Raw genomic sequence first — 26,729 nt, 5'->3', positions numbered from 1 at the left:
TCGGGAGTTGATAAGCTTGAAGTCATATAACAGCAGCGATGCTATGTCGGCACATTGGTGAAGAGCTGCTGCGGCAACACGCGGGAAAGTGCGTGTTGAATGAATGCTTACGAGCCTGCTGCTACTACCACCGTTCAGTTCAGACTGCTCTATCAAATCTAGACTTAATTATAATAGTATATTAACACACAGAAATACGACGCGCTAGGTTCATTATATGGGTCAAATCGAGAAACTATCATTTCGAAAACAAAACGTTTATTCTTTCAGTGAAATATGAACCTGTTCTGCGTATATGTTGTTGGACTCACAGCAGCGGCAACACCTAAGACTAAAATATTGCTTGTTTACATGACACAAGCGTTTCAGTTTAATACTAGCTGCCAGTGTACCTGTTTGGTCTCCTTGCTGAGCATCTCGCGTTAACAGGTGGTTCAGCCTGCGAGCAGTCTCCTCGTTTGGAGTGTCAACTCGTGTAATTGGTCGCACTAATGTCGGCGCTCCAAGATGCAGCAGTTAACGATGTGTTTATGAAACTTGACATATGCGTAATCGTAAAGCGCTTGCGTCGCGATTCCGCAATTTAATTCGATTAATCGATCGAGCTTCCTACTATACAGGGTATTTTATGAAGACGAGTATTATTGCTTTGAAGTGCTTCACATTAAAAACTCACATGAGAGAGTAGATAGCTTTTCCTATAAACCCCATTAGTTCTCACAGGTCTGTAGCCTCATGGCATATCTGGCTCAATTCCAGCGCAATAAATCGAATACTACTGGCAAATATACACCAAGAGTGTGGTCCCCATACTTAACTTCATCAAGGAAAGCTATGCTAGTGCCTGCGAACGGCCTCCTTGTTCCTCTAGCTTCCAGTTATTGTATGTGTGCAGGTCGTGCAATCTAGGTTTTATGTGTCGGGGTCTAGTGTGTCTAGTCGGTCGTCTAGTTATCGAGTATTTTGGCTCCTGCTCTTATGTGATGTCATGACTGTGTGTCAGTTCTAAGTAGTGGCTCTCTCTAAGATGTTGTACCTCTTTTTGTCCTTCGTCTTTCGTTTCTTGTCTCTTTCGTTTCTTTTTCTCTCTTTCTTCTTTCTTCTTTCTCTTCTTTCTTTTCTTTCTTTTCTTCCTTCTTTCTTTCTTTTCTCTTTCTCTCTCTCTCGGAGGACCTGAGCCCTAGGCCACATGCCTCAGACTACCTGGCCTGATGACTCCTTGCTGTCCCCAGTCCACCTGGTTTGCTGCTGCTGTGAGTCTTCAGGAGTTTTCCAAACTGCTTCGTTGGAGACCCCTTGCGGCTCTGAAGGACACCTCTTGACTGCTTTCACCGCGTCGTACAACTGTCCAGACATTGACTTGTTTTTCAAGCTCTTAGAGTCAGCAGGAGTGGTAGAGATACTCTGAATGATCGGCTATGATAAGCCAACTGCCATTTACTCCTGAGGTGCTGACCTGTTGCACCCTCGACAATCACTGTGATTATTATTATTTGACCCTGCTGGTCATCTATGAACATTTGAACATCTTGGCCATGTTCTGTTATAATCTCCACCCGGTACAGCCAGAAGAGGACTGGCCACCCCTCATAGCCTGGTTCCTCACTAGGTTTCTTCCTAGGTTTTGGCCTTTCTAGGGAGTTTTTCCTAGCCACCGTGCTTCTACACCTGTATTGCTTGCTGTTTAGGCACTTTGTGACATCAGCTGATTTAAGAAGGGCTTTATAAATATGTTTGATTGATTGATTAATATTAGGTTACAGATTAAATAAATTATGATGATCTTCACAGGGTGGTGAATGTGCAAGGTGATGAGCTTGATGCTCCTTTCCAATAAATATCGAGAGTTTTATTCTGGTGACATGATAATCGATGCTTGGTTGACCTTTGACAGCTGAAAATAATCTCGCTCTTTGTACATAATAATAATCTGAGCATGTACACTACTTGTGGGTTTTAGCCAACAGCGCACAGATAGTGCACGCTGTTGGATGGAGCGCACGTGACGGAAACCAATTTATCTTGAATTTAACCGCAAAATGTATTTTATGTGCKCTACGTCACACACTGCCTTCTCTCTGCAACAAGTCCATTTTATAGAAACATCTCTGGTGGTATTGTTTTTATGCGGATTTTAGAATATTCATATGAAAACATGTCGCCAATTGGATGGAAACCTAGCTACTGTCTTGCTGCTTTCCACATGACGAATGTTCTACGCAGCCGAGCGTGTATCAAGACAAGTGAAAGAGTCTGTCAGGGCTCAGTCTGAGTATAGGCGGATTTGTTTTGCATCGCCGGTGCCATAGTTAAGCCATATATGCTGATATTGTGGCGAGAGTAAATAGCTGCATGTAGCTCAGGAACTAAAAACAACATGAAATCGCTAGACTGCCTATTTGTGTTGTGCCTACAGTATAGTAAACTTAAAGAAAACAGAAGGAAAAATACGTTTTTTTTTATTGATGACAGTAATAGCACGTTAGTTAACATTAATAAAGGAAACAAGAGTGTGAAGAAAGTAATTAAAATAGGAAAGGAGTTGTCACGGCCGTTGAAAGGAGAGGACCAAGGTGCAGCGTGGTGAGCGTACATTTTCCTTTTATTAATAAAAATGACGCCGAACAAAAGAATAAACACCACAAAAACAAACCGTGAAGCTAAAGGCTATGTGCCCTAAACAAAGTAAACTTCCCACAAACACAGGTGGGAAAAAGGGCAGCCTAAGTATGGTTCTCAATCAGAGACAACGATAGACAGCTGTCCCTGATTGAGAACCCTACCCGGCCAAAACATAGAACTAAAAAACATAGAATACCCACCCCAACTCACGCCCTGACCAAACCAAAATAGAGACATAAAAAGGATCTCTAAGGTCAGGGCATGATATGAGTTTCGGGGGGTAGGTTACATGTTCATTGTGGTTATGTTGTGTTTATAAGTGAGGTCTGTTGATGTGGTATGGGATGTGAGGTTAAGCTTGTATCAGTCTGGCTTTGACATCTGGAGCATGACTGACAGGTGTTTCTGTGGCCCATTATGCTTCTTCTACGGTTTTCTTGTGATGTGTTGTGGATTGCGCTGTTCAGGTATTTCTGTCCTATTATTGTCTGTCTTTCTGTGATGGTCTTGACTCCAGATACAGTATGTGTTGAATGTATTGTGTTTATGAAGCCGGATAATCTATATGCCAGTTGTATTAATTTGTTCTGTATTTTTAGTAGTCTGTTCATTTGATGTGTGGAGGCTGTAATCCAGTGCATATTCAAGAATTGATCTGATTTTAAAATAGTTTTGCGTGCTGCTCCATGTTTATTTCCACAAAGTGCTTTCAAATGATTGATCCTCTTCTGTCCTCTCTCAATGTTCCCAATATGGGTGGTCCGCAGCATGTTTCTTTGAAATGTTACCCCCAGGAACTTATTTTTAAATTGTTATTGTTTTGATGTACATTTTTACATGCTGACTAAAGCGCAGGCTAAAGCGCAGGCTCAGCAAAAACGATAAACCTAATTAGTTTTTCTTCATCTCTCCTCCTTCCTTCAGGCTTCTTTTTCTTCTTTGGACTTTATTTGGCGGTTGGCAACCAACTTTACAGCATTACTACAACCGAACAGAGTGTGGACCTAAGTTCATCTTTCAATCCCCCACATGGGTATATGCTCCTAAAAACCAATGAGGAGAAGGCACGTGGGTATATGCTCCTAAAAACCAATGAGGAGAAGMCACGTGGGTATATGCTCCTAAAAACCAATGAGGAGATGGCARGTGGGTYCATGCTACTAAAAACCAATGAGGAGATGGGAGAGGCCGGACTTGCAGCGCGTTGAACGTCACAAATAGAACCAATTTCTATTTTAGCGCCTGGCCACGCAGACGCTCGCTAGCACTGTGGATGCAATGATTGAATAACATGTATGTGTACATTTATTTTGCCAAGCTCGCGCAAGCGACGCAAGTGGTGTGGTCAACATGTAATAGGGTTACGAGTTTCTTTAGTTATAGGTTTGTGTTTTTGGTTAATAGGATGCACTCAGTCTTTTTGTGGTTTATTTTAACTTGCCAGTTGTTTGACCACTGTTCTATTTTTTTATATGCACTTTGTGAGTATCTTTGAGGCTAGCTGTGGGCACTTGGAGCTGGTCCAATGGCATAGGTCATCAGCAAATTGTGCTACCTGTTCAATGGAAGGTGGGGGGTAGTAAATGTCTGAGATGTAGATGATGAATAGGAGTGGGCTGAGGACTGTACCTTGGGGGACTCCAGCTTCTGGGGTAAATGTGGAAAGATGGCTGTGGACACCTTAACTTTTATTTGGCGGTTATGGAGGAAGCTTGAGATGATGTTTCTGATTGGATGTGGGAGTTGGAGGTTATTGTCGGCTAGTCTGTAACGTAGTCCGTTATGCCACATTTTGTCGAATGCTTTCTCTATGTCGAAGAAAACAACAAGATTTTTATTTAAATTTTGGACATTTCTCAGGATGTCCTCTGATAGCCATAAAATATTGTCAGTCTTGGATCATCCAGACTGATACACTACATGGCAAAAAGTATGTGGACACCCTTTGGCTATTTCAGCAACACCCGTTGCTAACAGGTGTATAAAATCGAGCACACATGCACTCTCCATAGACAAACATTGGCAGTAGTATGGCCCAAGCTCAGTGACTTTCAACGTGGCACCGTCATAGGATGCCACCTTTCCAACAAGTCAGTTCATCAAATTTCTTCCCTGCTAGAGCTGCCCCGGTCAAATGTAAGTGCTGTTATTGTACAGTAGAAACGTCTAGGAGCAACAACGGCTCAGCCACGAAGTGGTAGGCCACACAAGCTCACAGAACGGCACCGTTGAGTGCTGAAGCACGTAGTACGTGAAAATGGCCTGTCCTCGGTTGCAATACTCACTACCGAGTTACAAACTGCCTCTGGAAGCAAAGTCACAAGAACTGTTCATCGGGAGTTTCATGAAATGGGTTTCCATGGTTTCCAATGGATAACATAAATAGGAAACACATAAAATAATAACAGTAAGCTACACCAACATTAGTTATCATTCATACAAAGTATTGYGTACATTTCCACAGTAGATTTGCTGTGGTGAAAGAGGAAATACTTTATGCTTGTCAAATAGATACTGTAAATCACGCTTAGTCTGTTTAAAAAGGACTAAATTGTTACGATAATTCCAACCAGAGGGCGAACKTATATTGAAAGACTATGTTTGCAAACTGGAGTAAGGTTACACTGACATCATCTATTAGGGKGCTGTAATAAGATGACTACAAATTGTTGCAAATGAGATCAGCCATGTTCGGGTGAATTTAGAATGTATTGATGGTTTAAGGAGACATCAGCTGGCAATAATCTAGTGTTAGCGATAGTTATTTGCAGGGGTGAAACTTTCACTGGGGACGGGGGACATTCGGACAGGGGGGACATCTGAAAATTGCATTTTTGTCCCCCCCAGTTTTATAATTGGAATGTGATACAAAATTAGTCCAGGGGTGCTTTAGGACCATGCAGACTCCTCCGAGCGGTCGGGTAGGCTGTTTGGAGTGTTTATTCAGTACATTTAAAAAAAAGAATTATGCCCACTCACTTATAAAACCAAAGTTGCYCCCCTGGTTATTTGATTATATTCCAATTCATTCTGTAAGCTAACTGTTACCCTAGCCATTGTTGCATAATGAAAGGTGTGCTCACAATCTATTGTTATTTGTCCAATTATTTAATCTTTATTAAAGGTATTTTATTAAGGAGTGGGTAACTCCCATTCCTTTCATAATTTTTTAGCTTCAATTGAAGAACATTGTTGGTGTCACGAACGTCGTAGTGAGGAGACCAAAGCGCAGCGTGATGTGAATACATACTTTTAATGTAAGACGAATGACCACAAAGAACACTAAACAAACTAACAAAAGTGAACGCTATAAACAATGAGTGCAGACATGCAACTTCACATAGACAATAACCCACAAACCAAACTGGAAAATGGCAACCTAAATAGGATCCCCAATCAGAGACAACGATAAACAGCTGCCTCTGATTGGGAACCAATCTAGGCCACCATAGACCTACATATGTCTAGACTAGACACACACACCTAGACCTGTCTCTTATACACATCTAGATGTGTATAAGAGCTTACCTTGAAATACACTGAGTATAATAAACATTAGGAACACCTGCTCTTTCCATGACATAAACTGACCAGGTGAAAGCAATGATCCCTTATTGATGTAACTTGTTAAATCCACTTCAATCAATGTAGGTGATGACGAGGAGACCGGTTAAAGAAGGACTTTTGTGTTGTTGAGACAATTGAGACATGGATTGTGTATGTGTGCCATTCAGAGAGTGAATGGGCAAGACAAAAAATGCTGTATTTTCCCTAATTAAAAATACATCTACCCCCTACGAATGTCAATTTATTATAAACCACATACGAATTCACACGAGACGGGCTGTAGCCTGCATATGCTACTTGAACTGACGCCCAGTGGACTTTCAGTCTAAGGTACAATGTAGGTACGGCATTGTATAGCCTACAAACACCACTTCCAGCTGCCCCCTGGCGGCAAATACTAAATATTCAATATTCATTCAAATCCTCCTGCTGCAGGATTATTTTCTTCCTGCGACGAAATGGTTCAAATTAAGATCCAACATCTGTAGAGCCCCCCTCACCCCCCACATACTGCTCCGAGGCAGGCCTCTGACCTGTTTTACACATACTGTAGAAGAGATGTCCTGAAATGCGATAGATAAAACATTTATGATTCGATTTCAGTAGATTTTTTATTGGTTTGTTTAGGTGTTGATGAATTAATACATTTTGWTACATACATTTTCTGTCKTTTAGCAGARGCTCTTATCCAGAGCAACTATGGATAAGTGCCTTGGTGAAGGGCACATTTATAGATGTCAGCGATGTGGGCTACTGTCAGGGCACTCTTAACCGCAAGGCTACCTGCCGCCTAATAATATATAAATGGATGACCTTTATAAAGAAAATGCATAATAAAATACAAAATGTATCTTTAACATTGCACCATATTAAAGTAAGTAACATGGGGTTTGGTTTATTACATACACAGTACATCCTGGTCAAAGAAAAGTTCAGACCAGGATACAGATAGACCCCCCCCCCCAAAAAACTCCAAACTGAACACACTGGGTAGACCTGAGAGAGAGAAAACGGGTTACTTTCATGAACAACAACAAATACTTGTCCAGAGCCATAGAGCCAGCAATATCCTGGTAACCTATGTAACTACATTGTTCTTACATTACACTTGATTTGGTATAGCCTTTGAGCCAGCTCATAACATAGAAATAAACTAATTGAAAATGACCAGTAGTTAATGACAGGGGGTGCCTTGTTACAATTGTTGTTACCAGGTCCTAGCCTATTTATCAACCTTGGTATTACATGTGGATTCGATGGTAGTGGCACCTTGTAGTTACATGTAACAAGGTCAGATGTTGGTTAGAGTTATTAACATYGTAATTCACAGGTGATTTTCAAATGTGTAACTACAAAACATTACTTACATAGTTAAACAAGAAAATGTGTAATAACATCAGTAGTTACACCATGTGGAATAACTTTCAGCAAGAGGATGTGTAATTACACATTCATTGCTCCAATTGTGTATTCAAYGGACATTTCAACTTCATACTCATCATCTCCAGAGGAGAGGAAGATAAGTGTTTCCAATMACATCATCAACCAATTAGTAGACAATTAGTAGTGTGGAAGAAAATGTAATTTGTTATCTTATTTGGCCTGAAGAAGAGACAGGTCATCCTGTTTCTCTTAGATTGCTAATTCTTACAGAAAGTTGTCCATTTACCTTTTTGTAGTCTGTTTTATAACTGTTTCTAACTTTCTGTGAAACGATCTTTCATAGCTCCTGCTATCCCAGGATGTGTGGGGGAGTGGTCATGTCCTTGGTATGATTAGTCGTTCTTTTTCCTTTACTATCTGTGGTGATGAGCAGAAGGACCAGACTCATTCGTAGTGCATGTGTAACACCCCACCCATCCTCAGTCTGTGAGAACAAAGAGCGAGTTGAATTGTTTTCCCATGCATGTTCAAATAAAGCTTTTGAATATTGAGATTGGACTGCCTTATGACTGMTTTTTCCACCACAGTAGGCAATGTCTACTCATAATTGCTAAAATCACACGGCACACACCCATGATGTCATTGGAAACACTTATCTTCCTCTATTTTTTTACTACAAAACATAACAAATGCGCCATTTTCACATAATGCTGATGTTGAGGTGGTGCAGAGTATGTGTGTGTGTGACCAAATGCAGAGACATGGGTAGTCYTTTCTATCCCTTAAAATTATCACATTCATTTACAGAGAAAACCTATCCTACCCCTGTTACCATGCAGGGGCCAGGATGATGTAGGCACTTGTGAAATGACGATGTCATACAGACCACCGAGAACACCCGTGGGTCCTTTAAACATTCTATAAACGTTGGTTAAATGTTCCTGTTACTTCAGGTAGTGGGTCTCATTCTGCTTACTTTATAGTGTTACTTGCATTATTCAAATTACATATATAAACATTGTAGAAATGTTGGGTACATGCTGCAAGGCTGGAAAAACATTGAACATTGGACCTTTTTATAACAATCAGACAGGGAAGAGKAATACGCAACAAAAACTAAAAAGGAGWTTCAGGAAGAGCAACTCGATAGATAGCAATGTAGATCAGTTAGATTTTAAATTAACAATCATGTATTACAGCAATGATGTTAAATATGTTAAATCTGTAAACCTATAGCAAAGTTTTAAATCCACACATTCCCCAAAAAMCCCCATCCCCATTCCAGTGGTGGAAAAAGTACCCAGTTGTCATACTTGAGTAAAAGTAAAGATACCTTAATAGAAAATGACTCAAGTAAAAGTGAAAGTCACGCAGTAAAGTCCTACCTGAGTAAAAGTAAAAAAATATTTGGTTTTAAATATACTTAAGTATCAAAAGTAAATGTAATTGCTAAAATATACTTAAGTATCAAAAGTATAAATCATTTCAAATTCCTTATATTAACCAAACCAGACGGCACCATTTTCTTGTTTTTTTTTAATTTAAGGAGCCAGGGGCACAGTTCAACACTCAGGCCTAATTTACAAACGAAGCATTTGTGTTTAGTGAGTCCAGATCAGAGTCAGTAGGGATGACCAGAAATGTTCTCTTGATAAGTGTGTGAATTAGACAATTTTCGRGTCCATTCAAAATGTAATGAGCACTTTTGGGTGTCAGGGAAAATGTATGGAGTAAAAAGTATATAATTTTCTTTAAGAATGTAGTGAAGTAAAAGTAAAATATAAATAGTAAAGTACAGATACCCAAAACAACTACTTAAGTAGTACTTTAAAGTATTTTTACTTAAGTACTTTACACCACTGCCCCTTTCCCAAAATAAGCCATGATTAAAGCTCATTGAATGAATGAATGATGCCAATCAAACCTAGATCAAAATTAATTCAATGAGAAAAGATACAAAATAAACAAGAATAAAAACATATAAAAAAAAAATAGCCATTATCATAATGATATTGTCCATTAAAATGATATACACAACAGCATACTTCTCATATGTGTGCATCTCTCTGCATGTCAGGATGGGCATGTCAGTCTGTGAAGATGTTAATGTGTGTGTGTGTTTTCTTTTCAGTGGCGGTGAACAAGGCAAGAACTCACCACTGAAATTAAAACGTATTTATGCAATAACACATCCAGGTTGCAGAAATGTCAGTCAGTGTGTGTGTATGTGTGTGTGTGGACGTGTCTAACTATACTTGTGGGGACAAGAAGTCRTCACAAGAATTGTCCAAAACATTTTTTGACCAACTGGGGACATTATGTTGGTCCCCACAAGGTCAAATGCCATTTCTAGGGGGTTTAGGGTTAAGGTCAGAATTAGTGTTAGGGTTAGAATTTGGGCTAGGGTTAGGTTTAAGGTTAGGTTTTTGGGTTAAGGTTAGGGTTTGGAGCTAGGGTTAGGGTTAAGGTTAGGGAAAATAGGATTTTGAATGGGACTGAATTGTGTATCTCAACAAGGTTGTACAATACTGTGTGTGTGTGCTTGTGTGTGTGTGTGTACTTTATTCAATGTGTCACTGAATAAGGCATATGAATGTGTAAAACCACAACCATCTGAGCTTGCATATGTGAGCAGACATCTTTACATTGCTGGCAGAAATCAACACCAAGCAGTGGTTTCCTTAGTCATTCAAATAACTAAGGAAACTATGCAGCACATTAAGCCAGCGACTGTCATGAGGAAAATACATGAATAAGTCAAAATCACAGAGGTCAGACTCTTAATCATCTAACCAGACCTCCTCTAGYCAGCTCTATATATCAGTAGGACTATTGATAACTCATACTGTAGTAGGAATGGAGTGCTTTATCATTGGTCATGTATAGATCARCGATCGGTAATGCTGACGGCTTCTAATTGGTCAGTATGGATGGGCTGTAGTGTTTGATCATTGGTCAGTTAGTTCAGATATCTAGTTTCAGTCAGTTGGCTACTGGTCAGCATTATTTAAACTGGTTCTATGTGGTCTGGGTCTGACCTTACTCTGATCACCGTAGTGTTACTGGATAGTGAACATATAGAGTGGGGATGTGAAGTTGGCCAACCAGAAAGCTACCCTGGGTTCTATTGGGGGGGGGGGGGGAAGAAACACCCTAAAGCAGCAGATTAGATAACAGAAAACGCTTTCATATTGTCATATTTTAGCCTTTTTCACTCTCCCTCTTCCCCCTCTCCTTCTTCTTCTCTTCAAGGTTATAAAGAGCTATTTTTAGAGAAAACTCCATTGTCTTGTGTGCAGACTGGCTCTTATTAAAACTTGTGCGTGTGTGTTTGAGACTGTATTTTCTGAGAGGGTATTACACATAGGATTTTCTTTTTTAAATTTCCTCTCAAAGTCAGACCAATAGCCAAGTCTGCAAAATGTGTATAAAAATGCAATTCCTTTTATAGTCAAACCACGCATATTCTATACATTTTGCTCTGACCACCTTTGTTAAGCAGTGACACCTTAACCCATCCCTCCTCTCCTCTCCTCTCCCCTCCCTAACACCCAGATCTCTTCTGTTCTGGTTGGGCCAAGCGCAGGGTGAATCCATCCCTCCTCTATAAGAGCTGAGTAACTGTAGGGCCCAAAGGCCAACCGGGAGGAGGGGTAAAGGAGAGAGGGATGGAGAGGAAGGTTAGGAGAGGAGTAAGAGGAGAGAACTCTAGTCCAGAATTAAATATTGATCCAAGCCATGAGTTTGCAGCATCGGTTGTGGTTTTGAGTTAGAGGGGGTCAACGCTCCTCCTACTCCTCGCCAACACACCTGTCCCCATCCCTGTGTCACCTGTCCCCATCCCCGTCCACCTGTCCTCATCCTCGTCCCCGTCCACATCCCCGTCAACCTATCCCCGTCCACCTCACTTGGACTTCTCGTCAGAGTCGGAGGCTCGGTGCTCCTGGGGGAGGGACATCAACTTTCGGCGGTTCCACAGCTTGTGGAGATCTCTGGCTTTGTTCTCGTTGTTCATAATGGTGCCACTGGTGCCGCTGTCCCGGAAACTGGCCAGAGGGGGGCGCACATTCACCCCCTTCACTGCCACAGAGCCCTCGATGGCCTTCTGCAGCTATAGAGATAATGACAAAGAAATAGTGGGTCAACAAAGGTGAAGCGACTTGCCCAATCCAAACCCAACCCCTAGCCTGGACACTTTGACACTTAGGGACTACAGGTCACAGTTATTGAGTACCAGTCAATTTGGGATTGAGTATAAATTAGGCTCAGTATCAGAGAGGACAGCTCAATCTGTACAGTGACCAATAATGTGTGTAAACCCTGGATTGCTGATGCTATGTATTTGCCAATGAAAGACTTTGAAGCCACCGGCCAGCCATATTGGCACTCCCCAGAAGGAGCAATCCTCCATAGGAATTAATGMAATTTTATAGTATTTCAATGAAATGATTCAAGGACAAAATTACATCTATTTAAGTATTCTTTGTTGCAGTGGGGACCAGGGTTGCAAAACTACCGGTCATTTACCAAAGTTACTGGAATCTTGTAATTAACAGAAAATCTATCGTAACTTTGGTAATTTATACTTGAAAAACATGAATAAAATTGTTAAATTACGAGCCTAGTTGGTTAAGCCACAGAAAAAGCAAGCAACCTTCCCGCTAGCCATGATTGGCTGAGATAATGAGATGGCTGGACATGCCCGAGAGATGAGTTTGGATTGGTCTGCCATATAGCACACTTCTGTCTWTTTGAGCTGGTCAGTATGTGTAGGTAATCCTGTCTAACGCTGTTTAAAAAAAATATGRATTGCTTAGTAGAACTGCATAAGTGTTGCTCTCCACTTTCTGGAGGACCAAGTTTTGAAATCAGTGGAATTAGAGTATGATAGCTAAGGAGATGGAGAAAACACCTGTCTCCGGATTACATCTTCAAACCAAGGGAAACCATGGCATCCATAACAGGGAGAAGCGTCCATCCATGATGTACACTACCGGTCAAAAGTTTTAGAACACCTACTCATTCAAGGGTTTTTCTTTATTTTTTATTATTTTCTACATTGTAGAATAATAGTGAAGATATCAAAACTAGGAAATAACATATATGGAATCATGTAGTAACCACATTTTTTTTTAAACAAATCAAATAATATTTTATATTTGAGATTCTTCAAATAGCTACCCTTTGCCTTGATGACAGCTTTGCGCACTCTTGGCATTCTCTCAACCTGCTTAACCTGGAATGCTTTTCCAACAGTCTTGAAGGAGTTCTCACAGATGCTGAATTCTGGTAGTTTACTGGTAGTTTCCAATAATATACCCTCCCTTTGCAACCCTAATGGGAACAGTACTTAAAAAAAATAAAAAAAATAATATATTTTTTTAATTTGTATGTTTAGCTTACATAATATATTTTAAAAGTATGCATTAAGGTGTCTGTAATAGAATGAACATGGCAAAACAAAAAATTAAATTAATAAAGGCATTTCTATAGCTTCCAAAATAGATTRTTTACAACGGTGGGGGAGTGCCAAGATGGAGGCSCGGTGGCTTCAAAACGGCGCCCCTAGTCAGTCATCTAGGGCATATATAAACCATTGACAGTCTTAGGCAAGTGTAGACCAAAGTGGAATGGTGATGTTTAACAATGGCAATATTACAGGGCGGTTGCTATGGTGATTCTAGGTGATAATATAGGGAGTGTGGCTATGCTACCATGGTAATAAATTAAAGATGATGAACAATGTTGTTTTGAACTCAACATATATTGGCCCCAACAACAGCTCTAATCAGACGTCGTCATATACTCCACCCCTCTCCTCCCCCAACCATGACAGACGTCTGGGAAACAACAGTTTCTAGGCAGACATGTTTCTCACTTACACACACACATACACACACTCCCCAGTTATTAGAAAGCATAAGGAGAGCTGAATGCAGCAGTGCTGTGTGACAGAGACGAGGAGAGGAGGTGAGGCGAGGAGAAGCAAAGAGAGGAGAGGAGACGAGAGGGCGAGAAGAGGAGAGGCAAGGAGAGGTGAGGCTCATCTCGCTGCTGTTTAACACCAAACAAAAGGCCTAAATGTCAGCCAYTGGAACAYCACTGTGCTTAGCAACAATCTCCTGTTTTCCAGCCAACTGACAAAGACAGAGTGCCGCCGCCTGCTTTGTTTGTGAAGAGAGCGAGAGAGTGAGAGAGAGAGAGAGAGAGAGAGAGAGAGAGAGAGAGAGAGAGAACAAGAGACAGAGAGGAGAGACTGCAAGGAACATTAACTAGTCATTTGTCTCGCTGTCTGTCACATAACAAGGCACGGAAGGAGCGAAGGTCATTGATACTGACGGTATGTGTGTGATGGTGGTGACAATTATGCTGATGATTGTGACAGTGAGAAAGATGATGATGATGGAGAGGTCTATGACAATGGTGGCTGTTGTTATGTTGTAATCGATGATGATGATGATGGTACAGTGCCATGTTGATGTTCTCAACCCCAGGTGATCTGCTTCACTCACCTCTTTGAGGGACACCACTCCGATGAGTCGTCCAATGCTGGTGACGTAGGCATGGTCCAACCCCAYCAGAGAGAAGATGGTGTGGGTCTGGGGACAAGAGAACAATACACTTAGAACCCACATTTAGAACACTTAGAACCAACATCTAGAACACTTAGAACCATAGATTCCTTTTTGACATTCATATGGAGGCCCCTCTGAATCACAAAACAGTAAACATCTGAAAGCAGCTATTAAACTACAGCAGTTAGTGCATTAGAACAGTCAGCTCAGTGGTCACTGGAGAGCTGAATGGTGTGCAAGCTCCTTCCTCATTCAACTAATGAAGTAAATCAGCAAGTCATCAAAAGTAATCACCTTGATTAGCCTAATCGGGTGTTTGAGCACCACAGAGCTAGATTGTTGTGAAAGGTACAACATCCCTACTGATACTGTAAGCTACTAGAACCTCAAGTGAACCACACAGACAGCAGCTTGAGCCTAAACCCAATTCACAGGAAATAGAAAAACATTATTGTTATTTAAATATTTAATGCAATGGGAGTTAACCATTACAATGTACCAGGAAACAAACACATAAAACAGCATGGAATACACATAACCCAGACTGATAGACGCAAGAGAACAAACACCAGTCTCCATAAAACACACACAAATGCGAGTGTGTGTGCTTGCACTGCAGTGGCTATAATAGCAATAACACTGGACTATCCATCTACAAAGCGCATTTTACAAAATAATCCTGGATTTATTTAGTGAAAAGGGGGTACTGAGCAGTATAACGGAGATAAACAGACAGACAGACAGACAGACAGACACAGACCTTATGTAGTGAGGTGCTCTCCACCAGTTGGATGGGGGCGGGGTCGATCATGCAGTTGTCGAAGTTCACCTGCTCGTCAAGCTGGTTCTCCTCCCACTCTGCAATCTGCAACCCAGAGGAAGAGGAGGATGAAGAGGAGAGTGGAGAGAAACATTATGGAAGTACTCAACCACTCAGACATTGGGCTGGCACAATTACCGTATAACCATGTAACCGACGGTTATGGATGAAGACCGTCATGGACAGAAAGTTGTCATAACTGTAATAAATAAATTGATAAAATAAAAATACAAATCCTAACAAACAGCTGACTGAATGACTTCAATTCAGCGGCAGCACATATAGAAATAGGTGAATAGAACAGGCMTGGAACRTGTAACCCTGGCAAGTTGACAGGTAAAGTCATGGGTGCACTCACAATGGCTACCTGGTATTGTGATGCCATAATTTGCTTTGTAATATATGCAGAATGTTAATTCAAATGATGTTAACTGATGTGGCTCATGCACTGGAAAGTATTTTTTTGTAACGTTAGTGGAGTTGAATTACATTTACATTTTAGTCATTTAGCGACTTATGATAGTGAGCGCATACATTTTCATACTTTTTTCATACTGAACCAACAAAGCACAGGACATATTTGAGCAAATATTTTCRTTTCTGCTTTGCTCTGTTGGAATCGGCTAAACTTTGATCATTGAGGTAGTAAATGAATGATAGGAAATGAAAGAGACGATGTTAGAAGTTAATGGTTCTCTGAAGAAAGACAGAAGGCTTTGGAATGTATTCGATGGAGGAGAGGAGAGCGATGTGTTGATATAGGGAAGACAGATGGATATCTGTGGGTCAGAAGGTGAGGGGTAAGGTCAGTTCCCCTTAAGGGAGTAATCAGGGTTGCTATCTGGTTACCTTCTTTCCTGTGGAGCCATAAACTGTAAGGAAGAGGAGTGTCTTAAGTAAGATGTATATAAACTGTGATGTCTGAAATGTTTTGCTGTCTGATTTCAGCTGTACAGAACCTTTGGGAATGATTAAACTTGGTTAAAGCTTCTCTAGTGTCCGTGAGTTATTTACTCTGAAAAATAAGACCCTAACAGCTCCTATGGGTACGCTAGCTATGACTGCCAGTCCACCCATTATGCTGTCATTGACTTGAATGGGTGGGACACCTGTTCTCTTCATTCTATTTCTATGGCAGCACATGCAGTCAAGAGCGGAGGAGAAAATGTGTGWWWTTTTTTTTTAAAGAATAKWRWTTTTTTTTTAAATGCTATTCGAACGGTTATTACGGTGACAGCGGTCATTTGGCTGGCCAGTTATCATCATCCAAAATCCCATGATCGTCACAGCCCTACTACACATGGTGAGAAAGAACGGCTATGGCTTTTATTTTCAATTCCTTAAAAGGACCCCCCCGAGGAAGTTGCCACCACTATTTAAACTTAATTTCCTGTCCTAGAGAGGAAATCAATGTTTAGGTTCCACCTCCAAAGAATGACGAAGCCTACTTGTACATATTCACAAATTGGATGTGGGAATTTCCACATGGAGTTGATTAACATCAACAAATAGGGCATTGACACCTGTCTGTGTAGCTGGCTAACATGCTAACTAACCATATTTAGCTAGCGAATGTTATATGTTGCTGTTTTTTTAACTACACAATATTCAAAAGATCAGCCAGCTGGCTCTATAGCTAGTTCTGGAACTGGATTTGTCATAAGCATTGATTTAGGAAAAACTTCGCCACAGATGGAAACCCCTGTCATCTTTGACTTCGTCATCTATTGTTATCGCCAAACCTTTGGCATTGTCCATAAATTGCGGCCACGAATCCGCCATAAAGATAGTTAGAAAGAATAAGATGAAGCTCCAGTAATGTGGATAACCATTGAAAGATAGTTGATATGCGTTTTCTACATTGTAATGGACACGGTGCAACCCTTGATAGGTAGACTGCTGGCAGGCTGCGGTACAGCAAAGCCAAATCAACCCGTGCTCACAGGGGAAGTGAAATGATAGGCTACAATGACTTTGCTCATGATCATGTACTCCGCAGATGACGTGTAACTATACATTTTATTTTTCGGGTGCCTTTTCATTACCTGGATAGACACTTGTGGTTTCTAGCTAACTTTACACCAATCAAAGCAGTGGAGCGTCTAGTGAAGCAAAACTTTAGTGGTCAAAACCATACATCTTGGGGCGACGGGGGGAGCGGGTTTGCAAAATGCTATCATATCACGCAATTATACCCGTAATAAAACGGTCAGATATATGCAGTATATTTTTAATACAGACTAGCTCAAAAATAAGTGAAAATTGACAAATTATCCAATGGATTATGTACATTTTTTCTGGGGGGAAAAAAACATACATTTGCACCGTCCATGGCTCAGGCGGCCAAGTGGACACAAGGCTGTTTCGCTCATCTCAGTCACAAAGAGGAATAACTTTGCAGCTGTTTCTGATTAATAAACAATGTCATGTTGGTGGCTGGCAACATTCAAATGAAACCCAGTGCTGAAATTAAACGTAGGCTGAAAATAATTTCTTTATCATATTTTAGGAAAAGATACTGCATTCACAAGGATTTGCACGAAATGGGCTCTCCGGATTTGTCTATTCAAGCCCAAATATATCATACTTTGACCAAAACCATGATTTATTGGCTTCAATCTGTCACGTCTGCTCCCGCTCTTRCCCTCCCCCTGGCGCTTGAGGGCGCCAGAATGCCTTGCATCACTCACTCCTGCCATCCATCACGTACACCTGCCTTTCCTTGTCACGCGCATCAGCGTTATTGGACTCACCTGGACTCTCTTATCACCTGTTCATTTCCTCCCCTATATGTGTCAGTTCCCCAGCTCTGTTCCCTGCTTCTGGATTGATTGTTTTTCTGTTTGCTAAGCTGTTTATGTCTCGTTCCATGTCCGTTATTTATTAAATGTTACTCCCCGTACCTGCTTCGTCTCTCCAGCGTCATCCTTGTGATAGATCGTGACACAATCGTTGTGCAACATCATGGGTAAACATCGTATTTCAGTTGAAAAATGTTTTTCTGTGGGTCACCCATTAATATTACAGAAGACAAAATCATTCCTTTTGGAATAGACATTAAACTCCAGTGATTGTTACCTATATAGGCTTCTGCAAATCTAAATGCTAATAGTTGAGCAAATATGAGAGTGATATGCATAATAAGCATGGTAGCAGTTGAAACGGAAATGTGAGATTAAAGGAATTATAGATTATGGAATGCAGTGAAAAAATCTCTGAATATTTCAATTGAGGTACCACCAATAATTCCTGCATTAATCTAAAATCCAATCATTCCTAATACCAACCAAATCACTTTGCAAACCCCAACGCTAATTTAAATCCCTACCCAAACATCAACCCTAATTTCCAGCCCTATCCAAACTCAACTTCCTTTAAGCCTAGGTGGTTTCCTGTTTTATGTGGCTACACAGTGTCTGGCTGTGGTCCCTGGTGCAGAGATAATAGATGCCCATAGAGATTCCAGCTTTGATGAGGCTATTCATACAGTGACTAATTATTCCCCTGATAACCAGTAAATACACTGTAGCATAGACAGACAGCACTGAAACATCCTGAGAGAAAAGGGTGAAAGAGGGAGAGAAAGTGTTGTAGGGTCTCACCTCTCTGATGGTCATGTCATCATCCACATCGAAGTCATCCTGAGAGGAGAGGGACAGGAAACAGATCAACACACTTACACTGCAAACACACACCAAGCGATAAATGGTTGAAGGTTTTATTTCTATAATCTAGCTATATGATGAATGGATGCTTTTATGATATGGATGTGTCATACATATAGTCTATGGATATGAAATAAAATCAATGTTTAATGACATAAAACCTTGAACTATTTCATTTCCAGATTGCTGTTCTCTTGACTATTTATGAATAACACAATTACCATTTTATATTTTGTCAGTGGGGTAAATACAAAATGTTATCATGTTGTATATGTTGTAATCATCATTCTTAATTCAGAATTGGTCAGTTGTTTCATTGATAGACATGAATGGCTGTTTGAGCGTAGCAGCGTTGGTAACTAGACAGTGTATCATGGTTTATGGTGTCATTTTCCAGATACTTCAAATAATTCCTCCTCTCATGCATTATGGGTTCCTTGGTGGTTGTAAGTGTAATTGCTTTGTCATTGAACAGGAGGATAAGAACTGCCCGTCTTACCAACAGGATGTTCTTCTGATTTCTGTTGTCCTCCATAGATAGACATGCATGGTAACCCCCCGCTCCCATCACAACCCCCCCCCCCCCGCTCCCATCACAACCCCCACCCTTCCTTCCATCTTCAGTATGGCATATGGTTTCATGGCAAGTGGTATGAACAACTATAGAAGATGAAAAGGGGAGGAGTTTGGTTCTGTGGAGGGGCGGCCCCCACCCGGGCCCCACCCACAAACCAGGAGAAGGTCACTGATTGGACGCCTCTAATGACATGGCTGATGATAGACAGCGTAGCAGCATGCTTWGCTTGAACTGCGACTTCCCTTAAGTTGCCCGCAGCTTAACCCCACCACCCTGACCATGGAAAGACCACGTTTGGACCACATAGACACGGTTTGTAGTCTTTTGGGGTTTAGGGTGTCATAGCTAGAGAGGCGGTCGAGTTCTCCACGACCACTACTGACTTCTTGACCAATCAGTTTGCATTCTGACGATGAGGTCAGAGTTAAAACTACCTAACAGCCAATCAGAAGAGTAGGACTATGTGTCAGAGGTCAGTAAGAGTTCACAGACAGGGAGGAGGGCATTCAACACATTTGTCTCGATGGCACAGATCGGCATGGCTCAGCTCGGCACAGATCAAAGTCCACAGGCATGGATTAGCCCTGCAGTGGATGGCGAATGGTTGATTGGATGGCTGACCAGTTGCTGGGCAGTTTCCTMGGGCATTCCCAGCATTCTTACCACAACGAATATCCTGATGCGCTTGGGTGGCCTCCTAAACTCAGGAGACGCAGAGCTCGATGCAGTGCCCTTTATGTTGATGTTGACATTGTTGTTCTTCCAGTGGCCAAAGACAAGAACAACGTTAACACAACATCTCTGCCACGCTGGGCAAATGCACCCCCAACTCTGAAGCTCCCCCAACTCTCAAAAAATAGAGTCATGCCTAACCTAAGTAGAGGTGTGGAGGCTTAAGTTGGAGGTGTCACTCAAAGAGATTGAACAGGAAGTGATTATGTATCGGAGAGTGATTGATGGTGAACTTCTAGAAGAGGGAGAGTTTGTAAAGGAGGTAGGAGTGTGTGTGTTTTCTGACAGGTGTCTCACCTCCAGGTCTTCTATATCAGGTCTGACACGGAAGAGGTTCTTCAAGGTGCTGCCAGAGTGGTCCTGTGGACCTGAGAAAGGGAGAGAGAGAGACTATTGAAGAAGCTCTAAGTAATTCAAAAAGTACTTAGTTGTTTAATAATTTGCAAAAGTCTAAGCAGTTGAGGGGGGTTCTAAACTGACTTATGGAATTGTTTTAAGAAGGTCATACTATTGATCATTTAGCTATTTGATTTAGAATTTTAGGACCCTTTCAGAATAAAAAATAAATTAAATACAATTATTTGAGAGACATGGAAGGAGAGATAGAGACCATTGATGTTGGTAATACAAGTTCCTCTGTGTGTGTTTCCTCTTACTTGTGGGCATGGGTATCTCAGTAGGGCGGTCCACCACAGAGGGTCTCTTCAGGGCCGGCTTCAGTGGCTTCATGGAGGGGGTAGGAGTGGAACTGAGGGAAGACTCCTCTGTGGAGATCTATACACACACACACACACACACACACACACACACACACACACACGTTACTATTAATGGGTTGCATGTTTCGTCACAATATTGTTTTGAACGTTTGTTTGGGTCTGATGCCCGACTGAGCATTCTACTCAATGCATTGTCAATGAGCGCTAATGAAGATTTCCTCAAAAGTGCATTCCAATGGCTTGGAAATACTATGACATTCAAAAGGAGGAACATAATTAGTAGGAAAACATTTTGTCATAATTTTGATGTAGCCAGATTAACTGAGAGGCCACCGGATTGTAGCTAGCCAGCGTTAGCATTGCTAGCTATTTTTGATTAACTTAGCAAGCTAATGACAACATTGGCATCTGTCTAAAGTAAATTTGACGGCATGATAATGCTGATAAAGTTGTTTCCTACAAAATATTTTACTACTTTAGCAATGTCATCATATTTTTAGGCACTATAGTATAATTTTGACTAAATAATAGTTAGCCTCTGTCCAGAATGACTGGGCGGCAGAGGACGGCTGAAGAACGTTCATAACAATGACGCGTGACGCGACCAATTCACAATGGTGCAACCTATGAATACACTCTGAATACATATAATCAATAGTACAGTTCATGCTGTACCTGTTGCCTAAATAAAGGAAACACTTGAGTAAATAAGGGATGCAAAGTATATTGAAAGCAGGTGCTTCCACACAGGTGTGGTTCCTGAGTTAATTAAGCAGTTAACATCCCATCATGCTTATGGTCATACGTATATAAAAATTCCCAATTGCCCATTATTTTGGCTACAATGACTAGAAGAGATCTCAGTGACTTTGATAGAGAGGTCTCAAAGTAGCATAGGGGGTTTAAAGGGTGTGTGTGTGTGTGTGTGTGTGTGTGTGTGTGTGTGTGTGTGTGTGTGTGTGTGTGTGTGTGTGCGTGCGTGCGTGCGTGCGTGCGTGTGTGTGTGCGCGTGTCTCAGTCACCAGATCTCAACACAATTGAACACTTATGTGAGATTCTGGAGCGGCGATCTGTCTGTTTCTCGTTCTCTGTCTCTCTCTCTGTCTGTTTGTTTGTTTCTCTCTGTCTCAGGCTATCTCTCCCTCTCTCTGTCTCAATTCAATTCAAGGGGCTTTATTGGCATGGGAAACATATGTTAACACTGCCAAAGGAAGTGAAGTAGATAGTAAACTTTACACTCATAGAAGTTCCAAAAGAATAAAGACATTACAAATGTGATATTATGTATATATACAGTGTTGTAACGATGTGCAAATGGTTAAAGTACAAAGGGGAAAATAAATAAACAGTTTCCACCTCATTTTGTGGGCAGTGTGCACATAGCCTGTTTTCTCTTGAGAACCAGGTCTGCCTACGGCGGCTTTCTCAATTGCAAGGCTATGCTCACTGAGTCTGTACATAGTCAAAGCTTTCCTTAAATTTGGGTCAGTCACAGTGGTCAGGTATTCTGCTACTGTGTACTCTCTGTGTAGGGCCAAATAGCATTCTAGTTTGCTCTGTTTTTTGTTAATTCTTTCCAATGTGTCAAGTAATTCTCTTTTTGTTTTCTCATGATTTGGWTGGGTCTAATTGTGTTGCTCTCCTGGGGCTCTGTGGGATCTTTTTGTGTTTGTGAACAGAGCCCCAGGACTCTATCTCTCCCTCTGTCTGTCTCTCTCTCCTGGCCTCTTACTGATGGGACAGTAAAGGCTTGTTAAAACTCTTTCTCTCACAGATACAGCCAATATCAACCATGAGACTAGAAGAATTTCATATAGTTTTATTTCCCCTTTCACTATGAAAAGTGCCTAGGTTCTCTTACCCTCCTTCACTGATCCAGTCTTCAAGACTGTGAGCGTATGCACCACATCTTATACAGATGTATTTGTACTTTTACCTTATTGACCTGGAAGTGGACCTCCTGGTTGACCATGGTGGAGCCGTCCTCGCTGCTTGGATGGGAGGCCACCGACAGGCGCTTATCAGCTGTGGCCCGGTCTCTCAGGTACTTCAGCCTCCGTGGCCGGCCCAGCTGTAGGGACAGGAGGGCCTGGAGCTGGGCACGCTCAATAGAACCCAGCAGGATCATCGACTCTGAGGGGGGGACGAGGGGGTAGAGGTGGAGAGGGAGAAAAAGTAAGTAGGGAGTGAGGGGTGAAGAGAGGACATAGATGATGGGCAGAGGAGAAGAACAATGATGGAAGAGAGGAGAAATGGAGAGAGGGGCCAGGAGATTAGAGTGAGAGTTAGAGTGAGAGAGGAGGGGGAGGACAGAGTGGGAAGATGGGATGGAGGAGAGGAGAATATGTATTTTAGAACAGTAGTTAATGTGCAGACTGCAGGGGACTCCTAACGAATCACAACAACATGGTGAGTGATGTAACTGAGAAGTCTGACTACCTAATTGCACTACCTAATTGTTACAATAATGGTGCCTAGTTGTGTCTAGTCTTGAATAGGTWTTTATAATCTTGTCTATSTGTACTGTCATGACGTTGCCCTCTTTGGACACAGCGAGCACCATCCCCCTACCTCTGCACCATCTCTCTCTCTCTCCTACACCCAGGCTGCAGTTAGGTAGGTCATAAATTCCTGGAGGAGATTCTTCCTCATGGCCACAGTATAGAGAGAGAGTGAGTTTTCATAGAGAGAACAAAAGGATTTCCTTCTACCTCACCAGAACTGGAGGTCCGAAAAATATTTTGTTCTGGAGAATGTATAAAAGATCGGTGAAGAATCCAGCTACGAACTGTGTGTGTGTGTGTGTGTGTGTGTGTGTGTGTGTGTGGGGTTGTGTGTGTTGATGTGTGTGTTGTGTGTGTGTGTGTGTGTGTGTGTGTGTGTGTGTGTGTGTGTGTGTGTGTGTGTACAACAGGCATACAGTACAGTGTGTATGAGGGGGTATGTTTGTTTGTTTTAAATAATTGCCTTTTTGTGTGGAATTTGTTTATTATATCTTGGTTAAATGCCCTAGCTAATTGCTTTGGCATCGCTTCACAATTACAACAGACTTGGCATAAGAATACATAACTTGAATGTGTGTGTGGGGGAGCATTTATTTGACTGAAAATGTTCTGTAGTGTCTATAATGTGTGTGTATGCATGTCTGCATCTGTAAATGATGAGTGTGTATTTGTGTGTGTTTGTGTGMGTGTGCGTGTGTCTCACCACTGGACTCGAGCAGGGCTAGGGTCTTGAGGTGTCCGGCCAGCAGTACATCATGCAGGTCTCTGTAGCAGCAGTTGAGGGTGATGTACATCACATCACTGATCATGATGTCCTCCACACAAATATTATACTTCCTGAAGGACGATAGGAGAGAGGGATGACGAGAGGAGGAGTGGAAGAGAGGGAGGGGGTATTAGCACCACCCATACAGTCAGTACAGGTTTCCATTGACTCAGGTTTATTAGATAAAAACAATGTCACAAAAGAAGAAATGTTCTAAAGATCGACAACATTTGTAACTGTTCAACAGGGGGGGATTTTTATTTTGCCAAACTTTCTTTATTGCGAGAAATGATGGAATCTGTGTTTTTCTAATAAATTAACATTTCCAAATCATTTTGAAGGTACGCGGGCCATGTTTTGCCATCACGTAACTATAAAACTCCACTCCACATTTCATTCTAAAGGCATACTGCTAGCAAAATCTATTGTTCAACTATAAAAATAATGTTTCTTTGCAGGACATGGATTGTCCTGACTCAAGAATGACTGAATTGCTTCACCTTGCTTTTCTGGTTGGCTGGCAAGTTTCACCATCCAATTATTTCAGATCTAGGCCTACAGGAGTGCAAGTTTCACCGTGGCAATATGTTGGGACATGAGAATTATTAGAATATGGCAAATATTAGTAAATGAATGCATTCTATCCATGCTGGTGTTCGCGGACTACCTGAGACGTGAAACAGATAGGTGGGAGGGCATACAGGCAGTTCACCAATTTATTCATGCGCAATTTGTCTAAATGGGTAATGGAAACACTTCAACCACTTCATTATTCAACACTAGGTTTTTGTGAAAAACTTTTTTTWAATTGTACGTGTGARGTCATCACGTCCAGCTGTTTTTTGGACAAAAGATAGTTCAATGGAAATGCACAGTAGCAGGCAATTGTCACAACGATTTTCTATACAAACTTTCTAAATGTCGACCAAAAGTAATTGGACAAGTTAATGGAAACATAGCTTGTTAATGGAAACATAGCTTATTAATGGAAACATAGCTTGTGAGTGATGACTGTTAGAAAATGGGCACAAAAGGTTAACCCTCAGGTAGCGTAGTGGTTAGAGTGATGGGCCAGTAACTGAAAGCTTGCTGTTTCAAATACCAGAGCTGACAATGTGAAAAATCGGTTGATTTATCCTTGAGCAAGGCACTTAAACCCTAATTTGCTCCAGGGGTGCTGTTGATAGATAGATAGACAGATAGGTGTAGTCCTACATACTCGTGGTGTCCCCATCCCAGCTCAGGGAGGTAAGGTAGTTTCTTGATCATGATGAGGGAGTCATATAGCGAGGGCTGGAGGGACTGGGCCACGGCGTTGGCCAGTATCACCGCTATCATCACCGGCAGGATGTGGCTGATCTGACCTGTCAGCTCAAACACAACAACTGCCGTCGACACTGTGTGAGTGACTGCTCCAGACAGGGCCGCCGCACCTAAGAGGAGCAGGGGAGAGGAYGAGGAAGAGGAGAGAAGGGAAGAACAGAGGAGAGGCGGGAGAGAAGGGGAGAGGAAAGGAGAGCAGGGAATGGGTACAGATGAAGMTTGAGGTTACTGTCCATTGACATGACTAAAGTAGTAAAAGCAATATCAGTGTAATCATACTTCTCATCACCTCAACTCTATACTGAACCTTCATCAATAATACTGGYGCAACAAAGTGAGGAGGGAGGGTTGAGAGGGGAGGGAAGGAGACGGTAGGTAGAGACAGGTGTTGGATTGAGATTACATTGTACCTCACACATTTTTTTAAATTTAAGAACCGTTATTGAAGTGAAAAAGAGATGAGTGGATAAAATGAGAAAAAATAAGGAGTTGAGAGAGTGGGTGGGAGGGTGCAGAGATAGAAGGGAGGGAGGGAAGGTTGATTATTCCTAACTTTATTAGGAGGGAGGAGAGAGGGCGTGAGAGAGAGCAAGAGAGCGAGAGAGTGAGAAAAAGGGAGTGAGAGTACTAGAGCAAAGAGGAGAGACAGAGAAGAGAAAGCGAGAGAAGAGAGAGAGAGAGAGAAGAGAGAGAGAGAGAGAGAGAGAGGAGAGAGAGAGAGCAAATCTAGCCATGCTGAGATGAAAGAGGGCTCACAGAGAGAGACAGAAAGCTGAGGTGAGTGAACATCGGCACCCATTAGACACAAACACAGATGACATCAACCCCAGCACTGAACAAACAAGCATAACAGCACAACAGTCAACAACAATGCTAACAAAGAATCACTCATAGCAACAACGTTAAAGGAAAAATTCAACCCAAAAACGATCTTTTGGTATTTGTTGCATTAGTCAATTGTTGATATAGTCCCAAAATGTTTTGCTTGTCAGCAATCAAGTTTTCAAATTTGAAACTTTCAAAATACAGAAATCATCCACGTATGACAATTTGATTTCTGTACTTTGAAAGTTAACATTATCTTGAAAAACTTGATTGCTGGGCAAGCAAACCAGTGGACTATGTCAACAATTGACTAATGAAACAAATAACAAAAGATTGTTTTTGGTGGAGTTTTCCTTTAAGAGCATCTTACCAAAGGGACATCATATTGTTTTTGTCAGTGACATAAAGGGCTTTCTGGCTTTATCTGGCTTTGCACTACCTAATTGTTACAATAATGGTGCCTAGTTGTGTCTAGTCTTAATAGGTATTTATAATCTTGTCTATCTGTACTGTCATGACGTTGCCCTCTTTGACACAGCGAGCACCATCCCCCTAACCTCTGCACCATCTCTCTCTCTCTCCTACACCCAGGCTGCAGTTAGGTAGGTCATAAATTCCTGGAGGAGATTCTTCCTCATGCCATCTCTCTCT

The 26,729-nt window shown here is 41.6% G+C and overlaps 1 protein-coding gene across 1 annotated transcript in view; it reads right to left on the bottom strand.

Moving 5' to 3' along the window:
- Positions 1-6,774: 6,774 nt before the first annotated feature.
- LOC139023576 (chloride channel protein 2-like) overlaps positions 6,775-26,729 on the bottom strand; it is a 90,201-nt gene continuing 70,246 nt past the window's right edge. The window contains exons 5-13 of the mRNA XM_070436980.1: positions 25,150-25,363; positions 23,868-24,001; positions 22,597-22,793; positions 20,598-20,715; positions 20,239-20,309; positions 18,570-18,608; positions 14,908-15,012; positions 14,085-14,171; positions 6,775-11,683 (exon numbers count right to left, since the gene is read on the bottom strand). Coding sequence (XP_070293081.1) covers positions 11,477-11,683; positions 14,085-14,171; positions 14,908-15,012; positions 18,570-18,608; positions 20,239-20,309; positions 20,598-20,715; positions 22,597-22,793; positions 23,868-24,001; positions 25,150-25,363 — 1,172 coding nt within the window. The 3' untranslated portion in view covers positions 6,775-11,476. The remainder of the gene's footprint in view (positions 11,684-14,084; positions 14,172-14,907; positions 15,013-18,569; positions 18,609-20,238; positions 20,310-20,597; positions 20,716-22,596; positions 22,794-23,867; positions 24,002-25,149; positions 25,364-26,729) is intronic.

This window comes from Salvelinus sp. IW2-2015, linkage group LG4p (assembly GCF_002910315.2).
Source record: "Salvelinus sp. IW2-2015 linkage group LG4p, ASM291031v2, whole genome shotgun sequence".
In the NCBI taxonomy this organism is placed as follows: domain Eukaryota; kingdom Metazoa; phylum Chordata; class Actinopteri; order Salmoniformes; family Salmonidae; genus Salvelinus; species Salvelinus sp. IW2-2015.
This window is presented reverse-complemented; position numbering and strand designations above follow the sequence as displayed.